The following is a 16463-nucleotide window of genomic DNA, read 5'->3' as shown; positions in this document are numbered from 1 at the left end:
GAAAAAGGTATTGTTCTTCTCACTGTGTCTTTTTTTAAAGACACAGCTGCTGCCTACAGGATATACCCAGAAGCAAAATTCATTAATGATGCTGAGACACCACTTTGTCACAAGAATGAGCTGTACAATTGAGAAAGAACTTTAAAATATCATCTCTTGTTAGACTATAATTGTCACTTCTCTGTTTTGACTTCACTGTCCTTTTTTGCTTTACCTAGACATAATAATGCAAATAGCAGAATAGTTCTAACACCAGTCTCATATGTGCACTTTCCAACAACACATTTCAGAGCACTATGCGCTGCCATAATCCTGGTTTGGCAGACCCAAATTTCCCAAATCTCAAACCAGAGCCACCTGAAATAGGGTTTACTGTGAGTCAAAAGACAGAATACTCCTTGAGAGATGGAGTGGTCCAGAGTCCACTGGAAGGCAGCTCTTCTGACAAGCAAGAGACAGAGCTTGGCTAGCATTTCAGTAGAGCCCACTTGTGAGAAGGAACTACAAATTTCTTTGTTAACCTGACTAGGAGGGAGAGAAAGCAACATGGGTAATACTTGAGTAGTACTAGATGTTAGCTGAATATCTAAATTGTTCTCCCCAAAAAACTCATCCAGTATTGGCAAGCCATGAGTTTAGTGACTTGGTACAAGATCCAAAGTGAACCCACAGAACAATTTATGACAGATTTATTCATGGAGGATTCTGTGTTTATTGACAGGAATGAAATATTAGAATCGTAGAATCATAGAATATCCCGAGTTGGAAGAGACCCATAAGGATCATCAAGTCCAACTCCTGGCACCGCAAAGGTCTACCCAAAAGTTTAGACCATGTGACTAAGTGCACAGTCCAATCGCTTTTTAAATTCAGACAGGCTTGGTGAAGTGACTACTTCACTGGGGAGCCTGTTCCAGTGTGCGACCACCCTTTCAGTGAAGAATCTCTTCCTGATGTCAAGCCTAAACTTCCCCTGCCTCAGCTTAACACCGTTCCCGTGGGTCCTATCACTGGTGTTTACAGAGAATAGGTCACCTGCCTCTCCACTCCCCCTAGCGAGGAAGTTGTAGACTGCGATGAGGTCCCCCCTCAGCCTCCCCTTCTCCAGGCTGAACAGGCCAAGTGACCTCAGCCGCTCCTCATACGTCTTCCCCTCTAGGCCCTTCACCATCTTCATCGCCCTCCTCTGGACACACTCCAACAGTTTAATGTCCTTTTTGTTAAACCTCATGTGGTTGGTGATTGCCCGGCTCTCCAATCTGTCCAGATCTCTCTGCAAGGCCTTTCCACCCTCATCGGAGTCCACAACTCCTCCAAGTTTGGTGTTGTCAGCAAATTTGCTCAAAACACCTTCTAGTCCTACATCCAAATCACTTATAAAAACATTGAAGAGGACTGGCCCTAAAATGGAGCCTTGAGGGACCCCACTAGTGACCATCCACCAGCCAGATGTGGCCCCATTTACCACAACCCTTTGAGCCCTGCGCGTCAGCCGATTGCTCACCCATCGTATGATGTTTTTGTTAAGTTGTATGCTGGACATTTTGTCTAGTAGGATCCTATGGGAAATCATGTCAAAAGCTTTGCTGAAGTCCAAAAAGATCACATCAGCTGTTTTCCCTTGGTCGACTAGATGGGGGATCTTATCATAAAAGGAAATCAGATTTGTTAGGCAGGACCTACCCCTCATGAACCCATGTTGGCTGGGACCAATGACTGCATTGTCCCCCAGGTGCGCTTCAATAACTTCAAGAATCATCTTCTCCTTAATTTTACCAGGCACTGACGTGAGACTGACAGGCCTGTAATTGCTAGGGTCTTCTTTCTTACCCTTCTTGAAAATTGGCACAACATTTGCCAGCTTCCAGTCCAATGGGACCTCTCCAGATTCCCAAGATCGTTGAAAAATAATTGAGAGAGGTCCCACAATGATGTCAGCCAGCTCTTTAAGCACCGTGGGATGAATCCCATCCGGACCCATGGACTTGTATGGATCCAGGTGGAGCAGCAAATCCCGCACACGTTCAGGGTCGGTTGGGAGTTTATCATTCCCACCATCATGGTCCTCCAGCTCAGGGCACCCTGGGTCCCGAAGCCCATGAAGACAGAGGCGAAGAAAGCATTAAAAGTCTCTGCTTTGCCTATGTCCTTGTCTGTGAGGAGACCTTCCCCATCAAGTAGCGGACCTATGTTTTCTTTGGTTCTCCTTTTTCTGTTCACATATCTAAAAAAACCTTTTTTATTGTCTCCCACAGACATGGCCAGCTTCAACTCTAGTTGGGCTTTGGCCACACGAATTTTCTCCCTACAAACACGAACAGCATCCCTGTGTTCCTTCCTTGTCACCTGACCCTCCTTCCAGCAACCATACACTTTCTTTTTTCGCCTAAGCTCCAGTAGAAGATCCCTGGTCAACCAGGCCGGCCTTCTGCCCCACCTGCCTGACTTCCGATATTTTGGAATCGCCTGATCTTGAGCTTTTAGGAGGCAGTGCTTAAAGACTGACCAGCACTGATGGACGCCAATGCCTTCAAAAGCATTTTCCCAGGGGACCTTGCTGACTAGTTCCCTGAGCAGCCTGCAGTCTGCTTTCTCCATATCCAGGGCTGAAGTTTTGGTGGCAGTTTTCCTTCTGTCGCCATAAATTCTAAACTCAACCACTTCATGGTCACTATGACCGAAACAGCCACCAATTGCCACATCTCCCACAAGAGACAGGCAAGTCTTGTCTTTATTAGTCTCTGTTAGGCAGTCTTTCAGATGAATTGTACAAAAATTTATTCAGGTTGACTGGAATTAACCAAAAAAGCAGTGCTAAAACTATTGGGATGATGCAAGTGCTACTAAAACCCTACTCTAATTAGAACATAACTGTCAGTGTATATACCTTACGTGGAGGTTATACACCTGTAAATGAAGGGATAGTCTGTGGCAAATGCACAAGAACCCATACACCAGGTGGATGGCTGTCACAAGAAGTTCAACTACCAGAGAAAAAGAAAAATCACTTTGCAAAATGAGACCAACACAAAAGAATGCCTGGATAGCAAAGAAACCAGACATGCTGCCTTAGTGAAGCAGAAAGTTCAGAGAAGTAAAGATCAGACCTCAACTAATGTCACCTTGTCAACAAGGTACTAGGTGTTACTGTTAGAGATCTTTCCTAGGATGAAGTGCCCTTGCAAAGTCCAAGCTGAATTTGAGTGCCCCAGCCAAAATAATGCTTACAAAAGTTCATAGGCAGTCACAGTTCTCCAACCTTGTACAGATGTCAACCAGAGGTTTTTTGATAATGAACAGAATGGCTAATCATCATGTCAATTGTGTCCATAAGCAGCCTGCATGCACAAACACATATGGACTCAATTTTCAGGTTGTATGAAACTGCCATTCTAGTAGTAAAAACCTGAGAACTTTAGGCTGCCAGGATACAACATGATGTAAATCTCTATTATGCTCCAAACAGTTAAGAAAGGAACAAGTGCATCATCAGAGTAAAATATTTTCTTCCTGTTCTTTCAGTTTAGGATAACCTTAAGAAATTGGCAGCAAGATGTGCTACTGTTGTTGTATGTTCAACTTAAAAAGATATTAGGGTTGGCAATTTATCTTGCCAAGTTTTTACCTTACATCTCAGAAGTCTTGGTAACACTAAGATCTCTTGAAGATTGAGTTTCAACTGGATGTTGGCAGGAATCCACCTTCATCAAAATGAAGTAACTAATAAAAATTCAGATAGATGCATCCAAGCAATGACTTGTGGCTCTGTTACTGCAGGTAGGGCAGTAAGTGGTTTATGTATTTAGGTCTTCCACCTCTACAGTAATAACCTACACACAGATTGAAAAAGAGATGTATGCAATTGTGTTCAGTTGCGAGGGTTTCCATCAATATGTGTGTGGGAGAAAAGTGATTGTGGAACCTCATCATACATTACCCATGCTTGCTATATTGCAAAACCATCTGAAAAACCTCATCTATAAATATTTTTATTCCTATTTGCTTTATTATTTGAATAATATGGCTTGTCATTAAACACCAGGGCTCTAAAACACATACTTTGGGCAAATTTTAATTCTATATTAGTTTGAGATATATATACATACATATTTATCACTGGTGTGAAAAGGAATGGTGTAAGGGAGCCAAAGGGGCTGCTACAATAAACATATTTTGATTAATTTCAGCACAAAATTGGTATTACTGCTGACAGAGAATCATCAGTAAATAAGGTGACCTTGAAACCTCCAATTGTGTGAGGCATTAAATAGAGGGAAGACATGACAAAAATGACAGAACATTTGACTGTTTATTTTCACCTCCCCTGCATTCCCCTGTCAAAGGATGAGGCACAGAAAAGCATAGCATCTGTGCTAAGGAATTGTCTATAAGCATTAATTAATTATAATGCCAGTCCTCTGTGTGGTGGATGTGGTGTCACTCTCTCACAAACACTCTACTCATTCCACTATCATCAGTTCAATTATTTGAGATACTCTTCAGCAGGTGTATATGATGCGTTCTTTCAAAAGCTTCTTTGTGATGAAATATTCTCAATGGCTTAATGCATATTCCCTTATGCCACAGGTTGTTAAAAGCCCAGTCACATACCCAGTTCAAAAAACCCTCAGTAACGCTCAAGCTGACAATATAGCAAAAGCCAGCCATGATAAAAATAAAATTAAAAAACAAAAGTGACTTATTTATTGAGACCAAACAAACCACATCTTTTGGGACTTGCACCCAGGGCAGGAGAGTGAAGATGCCTGCAGAGCCATGGTGGGAACACATGAAAAAGAGTAGAACCATGCGACTTAGAGCTTCCTTTCTAGTGAGTGGGGCTGTGGGAGATGATAACAGACACTTTCCACATGTTGGCAGATTCTGAGGCAGCACCACCAGCTTGGAGCAGACTGGTAAATAACAGTAGCCACAAGGATCAATGAGATGACCTTGCACCGTGCTTAGGGTTCTGTTTTATCCTGAGCACCAGAAAAACCTCTCTATGCTCTGAGGTACTCCTTGAGGTTCAAGTGAGATTTTTAGCTCTTGAGGATATTTCCCTGTGCCTTTGTGCCGTTGCAGCAAAAGAGCATAGTACATGGTACATGTATTTTATTTGCAAAAAAATAATAAAAACATTCCCCATACTTAAATTGGGGGAGGATGGATGGAGGGGGGAAGACTGAATGGAAAGATGTCTCCATTTGTGTTGGCATGTTGGGCCTATGCTACATGTCTAGACACCAGGTTTCAGGTTTTAGGCGACTTCCAAAAAGTCACCTTTTGGAAGACTGAAGCCCCCTTCATTTGTTTCACACTCATATGTCATAGGAATCTTCCCTTTCCCTACCTACTGCTAGAGATCAATCTGTTCCCATTGTACAAATTGATGAGAAAACTGTAAATGAGAAATCTGGCTAGAGATATTCAGAAAACCCCCTGTCAAAGATTTCTCTGTCTATCCACAGCAGAGTGTATATGCTTTACAGATGTGGAATATAATTAATGGGCACTATTACCTGTTTCCAATTTTAAAGTTGTTGTTTCAAGATGATGTCACATTCAGACAATACTCCCTGGCCAAATTATACTCCCACGGCAGCAGGGAGGGAAGAAATTTAGGGCCATTTGCTACACAAGCACAGGTCCTGTAGCTTCATTTTGTAATAGAAATGACGTACAAGTAGGTTAGCTTGTGCTCAGAACCTTGTTTTATTTACAGTTCTTTTGTACTCTATTTTCATATATTATGGGGCAGTCAGACCAAAAACATGTTGTTGTTATAGCTGTGTACAATCTGTTCTTCCTCTTTTGTGAATGTTTACTTTATAAGGCTGTTTGTCAGGCAGACAGAGGACAAATAGGAGAAGCCCGTTTTATATTGCTAAAACTAAATTCGGACCTGATAGAGATGTACAGAAGTGGTGTAGTAGTTCTTCCAATTAGGTGTTTGATACTGCCTCCATAGAAAACAGTAACAAATTGCCATTGATTCCAGGATTAGAGAGCAGGGCTGGACTTCAGAGCATTAGCTCTTTGGTGAGCGGTGACATCTATGACTCTCATGCCCTTCATTAGGATGGCATGCTGCAAGAGACTTTGCTTTTTAGAAGAAGAATTTGTTGATTTCTATTTTTATTTTTTCATACTTAATACACTTTCTGTACAGTCATGATGTTCCTGCTGCTAAGGGATGTAGCCGTGGATGATATATCACTCCACAAATTCCCAGCGTGTGGGAATCATTTCACTTCCCAGAAGTAAAGATGCTCCATTTATATGCAGGTATATTTACAACTACTCCCATCCTGTCTGGCACTCTCTGGGCTTCTCTGGATTGCAACACACAGGATTTATGTGCTTTTACATTACTTAAATCTCAGTGTGCTCTTGCATCATCTCTGGCGCCAGGCACTCCAGCGCATTTCTTTAGTCTCACCCATCTTACCCATAGGTGCATGACCTCATTGATACCAGGATTTCCCATAGGCCCAGAACTTAGAGGGACCCTTTTCCCAAACCCTACCTGCTATAGTTTTCTTTGGGTTTGCTACTTTCTTCTTCTGGGACCAGATGATAGCTGGCACAAGAGTTCATTGCTGGAGTTGAGGAAAAAAAATCACACTTTCTTTAGCATGTAAATAAATGTATAGACCTAAATGGAATAAGACCATAAACTCACATTTACCAAATTCTTTCCTCACGACTCTGAAGCTTTCTTTATTTTTAGATCCAAGCCTTGCTCTGCCTTGCCTCGCCTTGCTTTGTAGCCTGTCATTCAGCTCTCATTTCCAGTTTTTTTTCCTCTTCCTCCAAATGGCTGGTGAAGGATCCCAGTCTTAGCAACGCTTCTGTCTGACATGATCTATTCAGACTTTCGTTACAGGTTTAAATAATTGCCCAGTTATTTAAAGCATAGCAGCCAGTTATTAGCCCAAGAGGATTTCCATGTGACGGAGAAAAACAGATGTTCATCAGTTCCCGCTTATGAGCTGAGTGTCACTTCTCCTTTAGTTTTCTCCAGCGGGCAGGTGGGCCAAATATTTCAAGGGCTGCAATTTGAAATAGATATGCGTTCACAGTCCCTGATGGGATGCAGAATACACTTTATATAGAGGCCCAAAATTGATGCCATTGTTTCTCACAAACTTCCCAGATGTTATGATTCAAATGTTTTCATGATGCACGGAAAAACAGCACTTTCCCTGCAGTCAAGGGAACTCAAGGGTTTCCAATTATGGTCACACACTCAGTCTTATTAGCACAAAATTTAATTTGCGTTAATCAGACTGAGGTGGGTAGAGCGCGAAATTAACTTGACTTTCATTTTGCATTGTAGAGTAAACTGACTTCGTGGAATCACTGTAGAAATCTGAGCTGTGAATGATGGACGAGATGAAAAAAAAAAAGGAGAATAAACAGTGCTGTGTAAACTTCACTGAACTAAAAGGGACACAATATTAAATTCAGTTGTTGGGAGAAACACTTTACCTCCCTGGCAAATCAAAGGGCATGCTGACCTCAGCTGCACTATTTTGTCACTGAAGCTGAGAACAGAGGCTGGATCCAAGAATTTCTCTTTAACGTCCCCCCTATTCTGAGATCTTGCCAACAATTTTTCAAACTGTAATTATTTTTTTTTGCCAGAAAACTACAATTTAATGAGAATAGAAACACACTAGTTTCAATGAAATTTCCATTCTCCATTTGAGACTTATTCAAAATCTTGAGGGAAAGACGAGCATTTAGAACAGACTAGGCAGAGGCCGCAGGGTGTCCAGCTGTGATATGGGTCTGCTCGTAGTGAAGAAAAGGAAGAAATCACACCTGAAATATTCTGCATCCCAGAAAAATAATCTGATGACTGGATTTGCTGGAAATGTGTTTTCCCTTGAACTCATTTGAAAGGTTTCTGTTTCACCTCAATAAAGAACAAAGTCTTGACATTTTCTTTTCTTTCCTTCTCTTTCTTCAAAACAAAACTCTATTTTCCAGCCAACCCTAACATTAATTCCCTTTTCCCAACTCCCTGTCACCTTTCCTGTGTTGCTAAAATAAATGTTTTGGAGATGGAAGCTGCCCTACTGAAACCACAATTGCCTCCACCTGAACCACTTCCTTATAAATAACAGGAAAAATAAAACAATGCTTCTCAAACACTGGCCTGCAACTTTTTCAATACAATTTTAGCATTTTTTTCACCCTTTGCCATGAAGAGAGAGATTTCTGTCTCAGAGCAAACTGCAAATTTGAGAAGGCTAAAGGCAGAGAGAGAAAGATGCAGGAAACTTTGAAAGATAAAAGGGGCAGGCTCTGATGGAAATAAATAAATAAATAAATCTTTCATTTCTGAAGACAGTTTAAGTTCATGGATCTGAGAGGATCTGCTCCAAGCAGAGGGAGGCTTAAGGTCCCAGCCATGACGGAGGCCAAATCAGCACTATTTTTGCCCCACTTTACCTGTGGGCTAAGATTGTGAGAAGAGAGTCACCTGTGGAAGAAGGGTAGTGACAAGCAGCAGAGAGCTGCACGTTGGTGATACGTGCCTGAATTCTGCAACAATCCATGCACAAAATGTTCTTAATTTTTATTTATTTATTTATTTATTTTCAGGGAAAGAGTAAATTTTATCACCAAGTGGGAAATACTACTTATACTGTTTACTATCTTTAAACTGTGAAATGTGCTGGAAAATAAAGACTTTAATTAAAGTTGTCTTTTCAATGCCTATTCCTTGCAGAAAAGTGACACCATTTCAAAACACAGCTTTTCTTGTATGTCTCTATTTACTTTCCCATTTTTCATATAATAGCTTCTATTTAACCAGTTCCTGCAACATATTTGACATTTGCAGATGTAACTGCAACATATTCAAGTGCCTGGCAAGGGAGAGTGAAGTTGTATGGTATCTTTTGTGTTGCCAAAAAGGTGGGGAACACAAAATAAAGCAGACTAAAGGTTGTTTCCCCAGATTAACATCAGAACTTCTACTTTTATTATTTAAACAAACAATGTAATGTTTTCACTGTAAAGTTCTGATCTCAAAATACCAAAGCAAGATAGGAATGAGTTTTTCCATCTCTTAACAAAGGAGGGTAAAAAATGCTGACTCTCTTTGAGACAGTTGGATACAAAACGAGAAATTTAATTGTGTTTTTAACTATCTTTAAACATGTATTCGCATATACAAATTATGATACATAGCCTGGACATATGCAAATAGGCATTAAACCACAGTACTGTTCATATTTCTTAATTTGTCTTGAAGCATTTGGAAAGTATGCATGACGAGAACTGCTTTGCTATGCTGATCTATCTGTACTCTCCCACTGAGAAGAAGAAGTTGTCTTTTTTAAGGTTCCATACAGCAAAAAACATGGCAGCATTTCCCAGTCCAGCTACAAAGTTACAGGAAATGGTATACTAGCAATAACTAGCAATGAATAACCAGCAACCACCCTACTCCTGGGAAAGCTCCCTTGCATTTTAAATCAACAAGAGAAAGCTGACCCATTTTCAAAATATAAAGCAACTCAGAAAACTAACTTTCTCAGTTCCTAACTAAGTGCAAACAGTATACATGACTTCTGCAACGCTACTATTGCACTTCAGGATATGAACCCTGCCCTCAGTGGCTGCTGATTTGAGAGACACTTCTCTGCCTGTACAAACCTTGCCCATTGCCCTTGAACTGCAAGTGCCCATGGTTAGTGGCCAAACACGTGGAGGGTCGCTTGGAGCAGTGGCAGGCATTGAGAATGAATTTTTGAGAGCTTTTGAAGTATAGGGGCACATTTTTTGGTCCTTCCCATTACACCAGATAAACCAGTAATCTGTTAAGGCAGATGCTGGCTGTGGTGATGAGGACAGGCAGAATAACACTCTACATCCCTTCAAACATGAAGGTTCTTGATGGCAAAACATGAGAGGCTGTTTTTCATCTAAGCAGGTACACAACTTGCTGCGTGGTTGTACGGCTGCCTGTCCTGACCTAGTGAATCCTGACCCTGCTTGCTGCCCTGGCCTCTCTGTGCATGTCAGGCTTCCTCCGAGCTGGCACTTAAAATTGTGAGCCCACGATATTTACTTATTTACCTCACTGCTGATAACTCTATCCCAATAAATATGTATTTCTTCATTGGAAGACGGTACCCCACTGCACATTGAGAGAGCTGTCATTTCAAAACCAACTTTTTTTGTTCCATTCTCCTTTCTTGATGATTCAGCAGATGTCGCAGATTTTTTTTCTTCAAAAACCTGCTTCATAAAAACCTGTTTATTTCAGTTAACCTTCTCAACCGAAAAGCCAGCCCACTGCAGCTTGTCAATAATGCCTCCATAAATCACAACCACGCAGAGTACAGGCAGAGATTAATTTTGAGTAATTTTGTGTACAAGGTTTGCTCCAAAACTCATCTATCTCTAGAGGTTTATTTACATATCCAGAATATCCAGTTCTTGAATTCCAGCAAAGTTTTGCATTGACTGATTTTTAATAAAAGATGTCTAAAGGCTGCAAGTTATTTTAGTGTCCTAAGCTTGTATTAAAAGCAACAAGGAATCAAGGAACAATGCTATAAATAGTAATGGGGGGAAAGAGAAGCTTCCAGACCTTCAGCAGAAAGGTGTATGAGAGCATTGTCTGAGTTTATCAAAGCAACCAGACTTCAGGAATGTTTTTCTGCATGCATCCTTGGGATGCTACACTCGTTTGCTCATGAAGGCTTTGTGATCTCATTAATATGAAGGATGGAGCTTTATGATGTTTGTGGCTTTTCCTGCCTGACTGCCTATAGAGTTCGGAGGATGTCACCTGGGATCAGTGGGATGGAGCACCAGAGGGAGCTCCCAGCCCTGCTGACATGGAAACCCCCAACCCTTTTACCAGCAAAATGCAACTGAAGCTCAGCTTTTACCGAGCGTGGGGATGACTTCTGAAATAATACGAAAATTGGCAGAAAATCTGAGCTGAAGACAGGCCTGGTATCTTTGTCTTTTCATTTCAGCTTTTTGTCATCTCTTATGAATCCAGCTCCTTGACAGAGAGAAATCACAGAAGTGGGCTATGGATCAGCCTATGCGGCTGTGCAAGCGGGTAAACAAATGGACAGGTGACCCTGGTCTGGCTGAAAGTCTACACTGTGGTCATGGGAGTTCATGCTTCTTGCCTAGGGCAAATACAGGGGAGAGTAAAGCAAAGAATAGGCTGTGAGTTTCTTACCAGCTTCCACTCCTGAGCCAGTACTGAAATATAAGAATTACTTATTAATACAGGTCAGGCCAGCAGTAAGTTAAGGCTTTTCCTCAAGAGCAGAGAAAACTAGAAAGAAGTAATATCCCTGATATCTTTGAGTCCCAGGGCTGCTTCAGAGATGGTGCAGCTTGCACTCGGTGGCAGGCTCCAAGTCCACTCCTGCTGCATTTCCTACTGCACCTTGCTGAGATGGAACAAACACCGGGCTGTAACTGGGCTGGCTTTCCAGACACACAAGTGACAGTATACACATTTCTTTTAGAGATGACTCCATGTCATGCTGGTGAGTAACCTCCCCTTCTTTTTTTCTTTTTTTTTTTTTTTTCTCCATCTGTTTCATACAGAGAGATGGGATTGCTTAGAAACACCCTGCACATGCACCAGTGCCCTTCAGCCAGGGTGCAAGAACCACCCTGAGCCCAGCCGGACGCATGCACGCTTCTAAAACTAAGCCAGTGAGCCCATGAGAATTTCATCAGGATGTTTCTGAAGGGCAAAAATGGCTTTCTTTTTTGAGTGAAAGCAATTCTCCCAGTCATCTGCCACGAGACGATATGAGAAAAAGAAACCAGGCCACGCTCCCTCCTAAGGGATAGCTGTTAATTGAGCTCAGTAGGCTCCGTTCCTAAATCCACATCCGCATCTGAGCAACCAAAATGCGCCTGAGGTGCATGGGAGCCGGCAGCAGTACCTGCAGTTTGTTAAAAACGTACCTGATGATTAGACACAGAGGGCAGATGAGTGCTAATGAGGATCCCAGTGTCCCACAGGGTGGGCGCAGCAGGAAGGTGATGCCCGGACAGAGGAGCTGTGCCTGCACAGCTCCTGTGATATTGAAGGACTTGAAAACTTGCCACCTCTGGGGATGCTAAAGGGATCAGGCTGTGGTGTGCTCTGTCCTTCCCAACTCAAACAGGGCTGGCGTGCAGCCCGAGGCCATTTCAGGGTTTGCAGAAAGAGAGCAGCAAACCAGCACACGCGTCCCATCAGGGACGAATGGCAGAAAACTGTCAGGGAACCATGAGAAACGGGCAGTGCGCGGTCTGCGAGTGCTTACTGGCAACCTTAGGAGCACCTCTTTTGTCCAAAGCCAGAATAGTTCTAAAATAAAATAGCAATTACTTGGGTGAAACTTCACTTTGGTAAAGTCAATAGAAAAATTCCCCTGTAATTCAGTGGAGCTGTATTCACCATGGAAGTATTTTGAAAAGGCCGATTGAGTCTGTGCAAGGGCTTTAAGGATCTTTGTGTACTGTACCCTGCCAGTTTAAATGATGACTGCAAAGAAGTGTTATAAAACTTTTTCCAGGAGAGGAGAAAGCTTTCTCCGTGTCACAGCTTTTAATATACTGGGACTCTTACCCATAGTGAATCGGGTTATTCATCCCCTTTATTTATATGCGTTGCTCTAACACTGTAACAAAACAAAGTGATAGATGCACCTATACCACTCGTTAAACTCAGTAACAAAGCAACGGCATCTGTACATAACTTTACCCCATTGTTATCAATTTATATAAAAGACAAATTCCTCAAGCTGTGAACATGTGAAAGCAAATTCTTTGCCACCCGGGACTCTCCAGCAATTACTTTGTCCTCGGATCTCAAACTGTTCCACGGGCTGCTCCAGCATCACTGGGGCCTGATGCTGATCTCACCGACCTTATCCCAGTTCACTCTCCTGATTTCCAGGGAGGTTGTTCTTAATTACATCACTCTATTGGAAGACAGAATTAGGCCAATGGTGAGAAAAACAGGATGGCGAGCTCTCTCCCGTTCTGGAGTTCAGAGCCTAAGCTAAAAGCAAAATGTCAAAGGCAAAAGCAAACCTTCGCGGACTGCAGACTAACTCCACCTGCCTCCTGCAGATAGATTTTACATTTAGATGTGTAGGTATGGCTCCCACTGCAGTCAATACAAATTGTGCTCAACCAGCACTATCTGTCACCAATCCAAGAGCCCATTCTGGAAGTCATTTGCTCGGAGAGGGGAGTCTTTGGGTGACAAGCTCTCCTGATAGTGTTTAAACTATCTTAGTCTCCCATGTAGAATATCTTAGCACTACTGGCTTTCCTCTAATGCTCACTTAATTTATGCTATTCATTTACATTCTACACCAAACTGGAATTCTATTTCACCTGTCTATTTAAAATGAGCCTACTAAAGAACTGCACATTTTTAAATAGTAACAGATGGGAAAGTCTGTGGAGTTCTACAAATTTAGATTCCTACTTCAAAAACAATTAATTAAATAATAATTTAAAAAAGAGTGAGCAGTATCTACCTTTTACTGTCTTTCTTAAAACATGTGCCTGTGGTTTATTGTATGAGCCAGCACATTGTCTCATAGATAGCTGCAGCAAGCCTGAAGGGAAAAAAATAAAAATCCATTACTTAATTGCTAGTTATGTTTACAAATTTAGATTTCTGAAGGAATGGTATTCAGGAATATCCCTCAAGCAGCAATGCATCCATAGCACCAATCTGTATATATTTCTACATCGCAGTCTGTTTCAGTCCTATCTCACTTATGTGAGACAATCAAACCAGTTGTATCACATCATTCGTCACACCAATGGATTAGGATTTTTATAGTTTAGAAGAAATTAGCTCTAGGTTTGAAATTTGTTTTGCCAATGTCCTAGGCTGAGAGGAAAAAAAATAATGCCGTTTTTATTCATTAATTGCTTTGCAATTCATGAAACTTCCCACTTAAATGGAATAAATAAATGGATGAACTTCTCTGGGATTTACAGTCATTATTTGCTTTTGGCGTGGAGTATTATTTCAGCAACCATATTTTTTAAAAAAATGTTAACCCCTTCCTGATCGTTTTTCTTTCACATCCTTGTGTCTTTTTTCTTCTATTTCCGAAGTTACATCTCCGTTTAGCTAACTGCATCTTTTTTTTTGCTTTAGTGCTATTTGTGTCGGTTTCAGCACTTCTTTCCATGCTTTGAAGGCATGCCTTTTGCAGGGACGTTGTTCTGATCATCTTACTCTCAGCAAATATGGGCACAGTGAGAGTCAGAGTGGCTGTTACCAGTTACCCGGACGCTTTTTAAAGCTTAGATCCGGCACAATCAAGGTTATCGAAGCATTGTGCTGATTACTCCTAGGTGAAAACTTCCTTGGAGTAGACTTAAGTAAAACACGAGTCGATCTGAACAAAGGCAGCCAACTATGCTCCGGGGTGTTTTTAGATGCTCAGCAAGCTGACAAGGGATAGCAACAATCGCACTGCGAACCTTTCTCGCCCTCCCCGGCGCTGCGAGTACGGCAGGGGCGATGGGTGCCCCGCGGGCACAGCGGTGGGAGCGCGGATTTCCCGCAGCCCCTTTCCCCCCTCCTTGAGCCCCCGTTTCCTTTGTGCTCGCGGATCTAGCGGCCGGGCGCTGCCTTGTTTTCCTCGCCGCTTTTACGAGCGGGTTAAGGCGGTTCTTCTCGGGAGACCTTTGGGCTTCAAATAATTCCCTTTAATTACCGCAGCCTGACCTTAAAGAGAGCCGAAGCCGTTTGCAGCTGCGGGAGCCCCATCTGCCCGGCTCGGGGTGCCTCCAACTTTCCATCCCGGCCCCCCACAGCCCCCCTAAGCCCCCCACAGCCATCTCCCCGATGCGGGGGGGGGGGGGCTCGCTGCCGGCCCGGCCCCCGCCCGCTCACCTCCCTCCCACCGCGCCCTCCTCGGGAGCCCTGGCGGCAGCTCGGCCGCCTCCAGCTCCTCCGCCACGGCCCCCCGAAAGCTTAGCGCTGCCCCCCCCCCCAACCCCGGGGGAAGGGAAGGTGCCCCTCCACCCCCTTCACCGCAGCGCCCGGCCCCTCCCGCCGGGGGCCGCCCCCTCCCCGAACAATGAGGCCGGGCGGCGCGGCGCGGCACGGCCCAGGGGCAGCCCCCCCCTCCCCATCCAAAGGTAACAGCGGGGGGGAGAGCAGAGGTGGGGGGGGGGGTCCCCATCCCGGGAGGGGCTGGGAACGAAGGGGGTGCCCGGGCGGGGGGCTGGCCTCTTGCGGGGGGCGGCTCCCGAGAGCGGGTGGGTGGATGGGAGGGATGGAGGGGGGGGGCGGTGCCGCCGCGAGCCCCCCGTGTCACCTCCGTCGCGATGCGGGGGGAGCGGGGGTGCCGCCCGCCGCCGCCCCCCCCCCCCCCCCCCTTCCCTCCCCAAGCCCCTGCGCTTTGTGCGTGCGGCGGCCACCAGCATGCGGGGGGAGCGGCAACTTGTGGGAAGCTGCTCCTGCTCCTCCTGCTGCCGCTCCTCCTGCTCCTGCTGCTGCTGCTGAGCCTCGGGGGGCAGCGCCCCGCAACGCCCCGAGCGCCCCCGGAGGTACCTAGGGGCGCCCCCGGGAGGAGGGCGCTTCTGGCGCTTTGTCGGCTTCGTGGTGGTTTTTTTGGGGTTTTATTCCGAAGGGGGGAGGGTTTCTGCTCCGCAGCCTTTGGCTGGGAGGGAGGGAAACCCTCTCGGTGCAGCCGTAGGGACCGGAGGTGGCACGGCTCGGTGGCTTCTTGGCTCTTAACAGTTCTCAGGCGGGGAGCGCGCGGGGTGTGTTTTGGGGAAGGGCTCGCCTGCTTAAAGGGCTTGAATAGATGTGTTTGGGGAAGCGGTGCTTTCCAGGAATCTCAATGAGACCTTTTCTTGCGGTTGCTTTTTCAGGGCTTTTTTTTTTTTATTAGTTCTACATTTGCTTGTGCAGATCGCGCGTATAAGTAGCTAGCAATCGCATTAGCATATAAAAATCGATATTCTCAGAGGAAAAAATAAGGTTTCTTTGCATTTACCTCTAATAAGCAACATAGATCACTTCTGTGGACCACTTGTATATTTTACTGGGAACATTATCTTCTGTAATGCTCCACTATCATTTGTGGTTTATTCTGTCATGGTAATGTGTTTCACTTAGTACTAGAAATAAAATTTGCCAGCTTACTCATTTGAGTATGTTACTTGATAACTGTTGGAGTAAGATTTAGTCATCTCATTTCTTCATCTAGGAAGAAATATTAAGTAATATGCTGGAGGCAGCAGCAGACCTCAAGGTTAAGGTTTTTGCTAGTTTTTCAGTCTGCTTTTCCTTTTTCAGTCTTGCAAACTTTCTGAACTTTAACCCTTTGCAATGAAACTTTCCAGGCGTGGTGTCTGCATCCAGGTAATTTTCATACATATATTTATATTTGTCTTGGAAAGCTCATTGAAAAGTAATTCAGCTCATT

General features: G+C 43.9%; 1 protein-coding gene across 8 annotated transcripts in view; it reads left to right on the top strand.

Moving 5' to 3' along the window:
• ST6GAL2 (ST6 beta-galactoside alpha-2,6-sialyltransferase 2) overlaps positions 1-16463 on the top strand; it is a 179394-nt gene that overhangs the window by 114237 nt on the left and 48694 nt on the right. Inside the window, exons 1-2 of one of the 8 annotated variants that reach the window (XM_083821535.1) lie at positions 13720-15168; positions 16334-16399. The exons of 1 other annotated variant lie outside the window; for it this stretch is intronic. In XM_083821535.1, coding sequence (XP_083677661.1) covers positions 16367-16399 — 33 coding nt within the window. In that variant the 5' untranslated portion in view covers positions 13720-15168; positions 16334-16366. 6 more of the 8 variants (XM_083821534.1, XM_083821533.1, XM_083821532.1 and 3 more) reach the window with 6 other exon arrangements.

Source organism: Anser anser (genome assembly GCF_964211835.1).
Source record: "Anser anser genome assembly, chromosome: 1".
In the NCBI taxonomy this organism is placed as follows: domain Eukaryota; kingdom Metazoa; phylum Chordata; class Aves; order Anseriformes; family Anatidae; genus Anser; species Anser anser.
The sequence above is the reverse complement of the archived record's forward strand: the minus strand, read 5'-3'. Positions and strand labels throughout refer to the sequence as shown.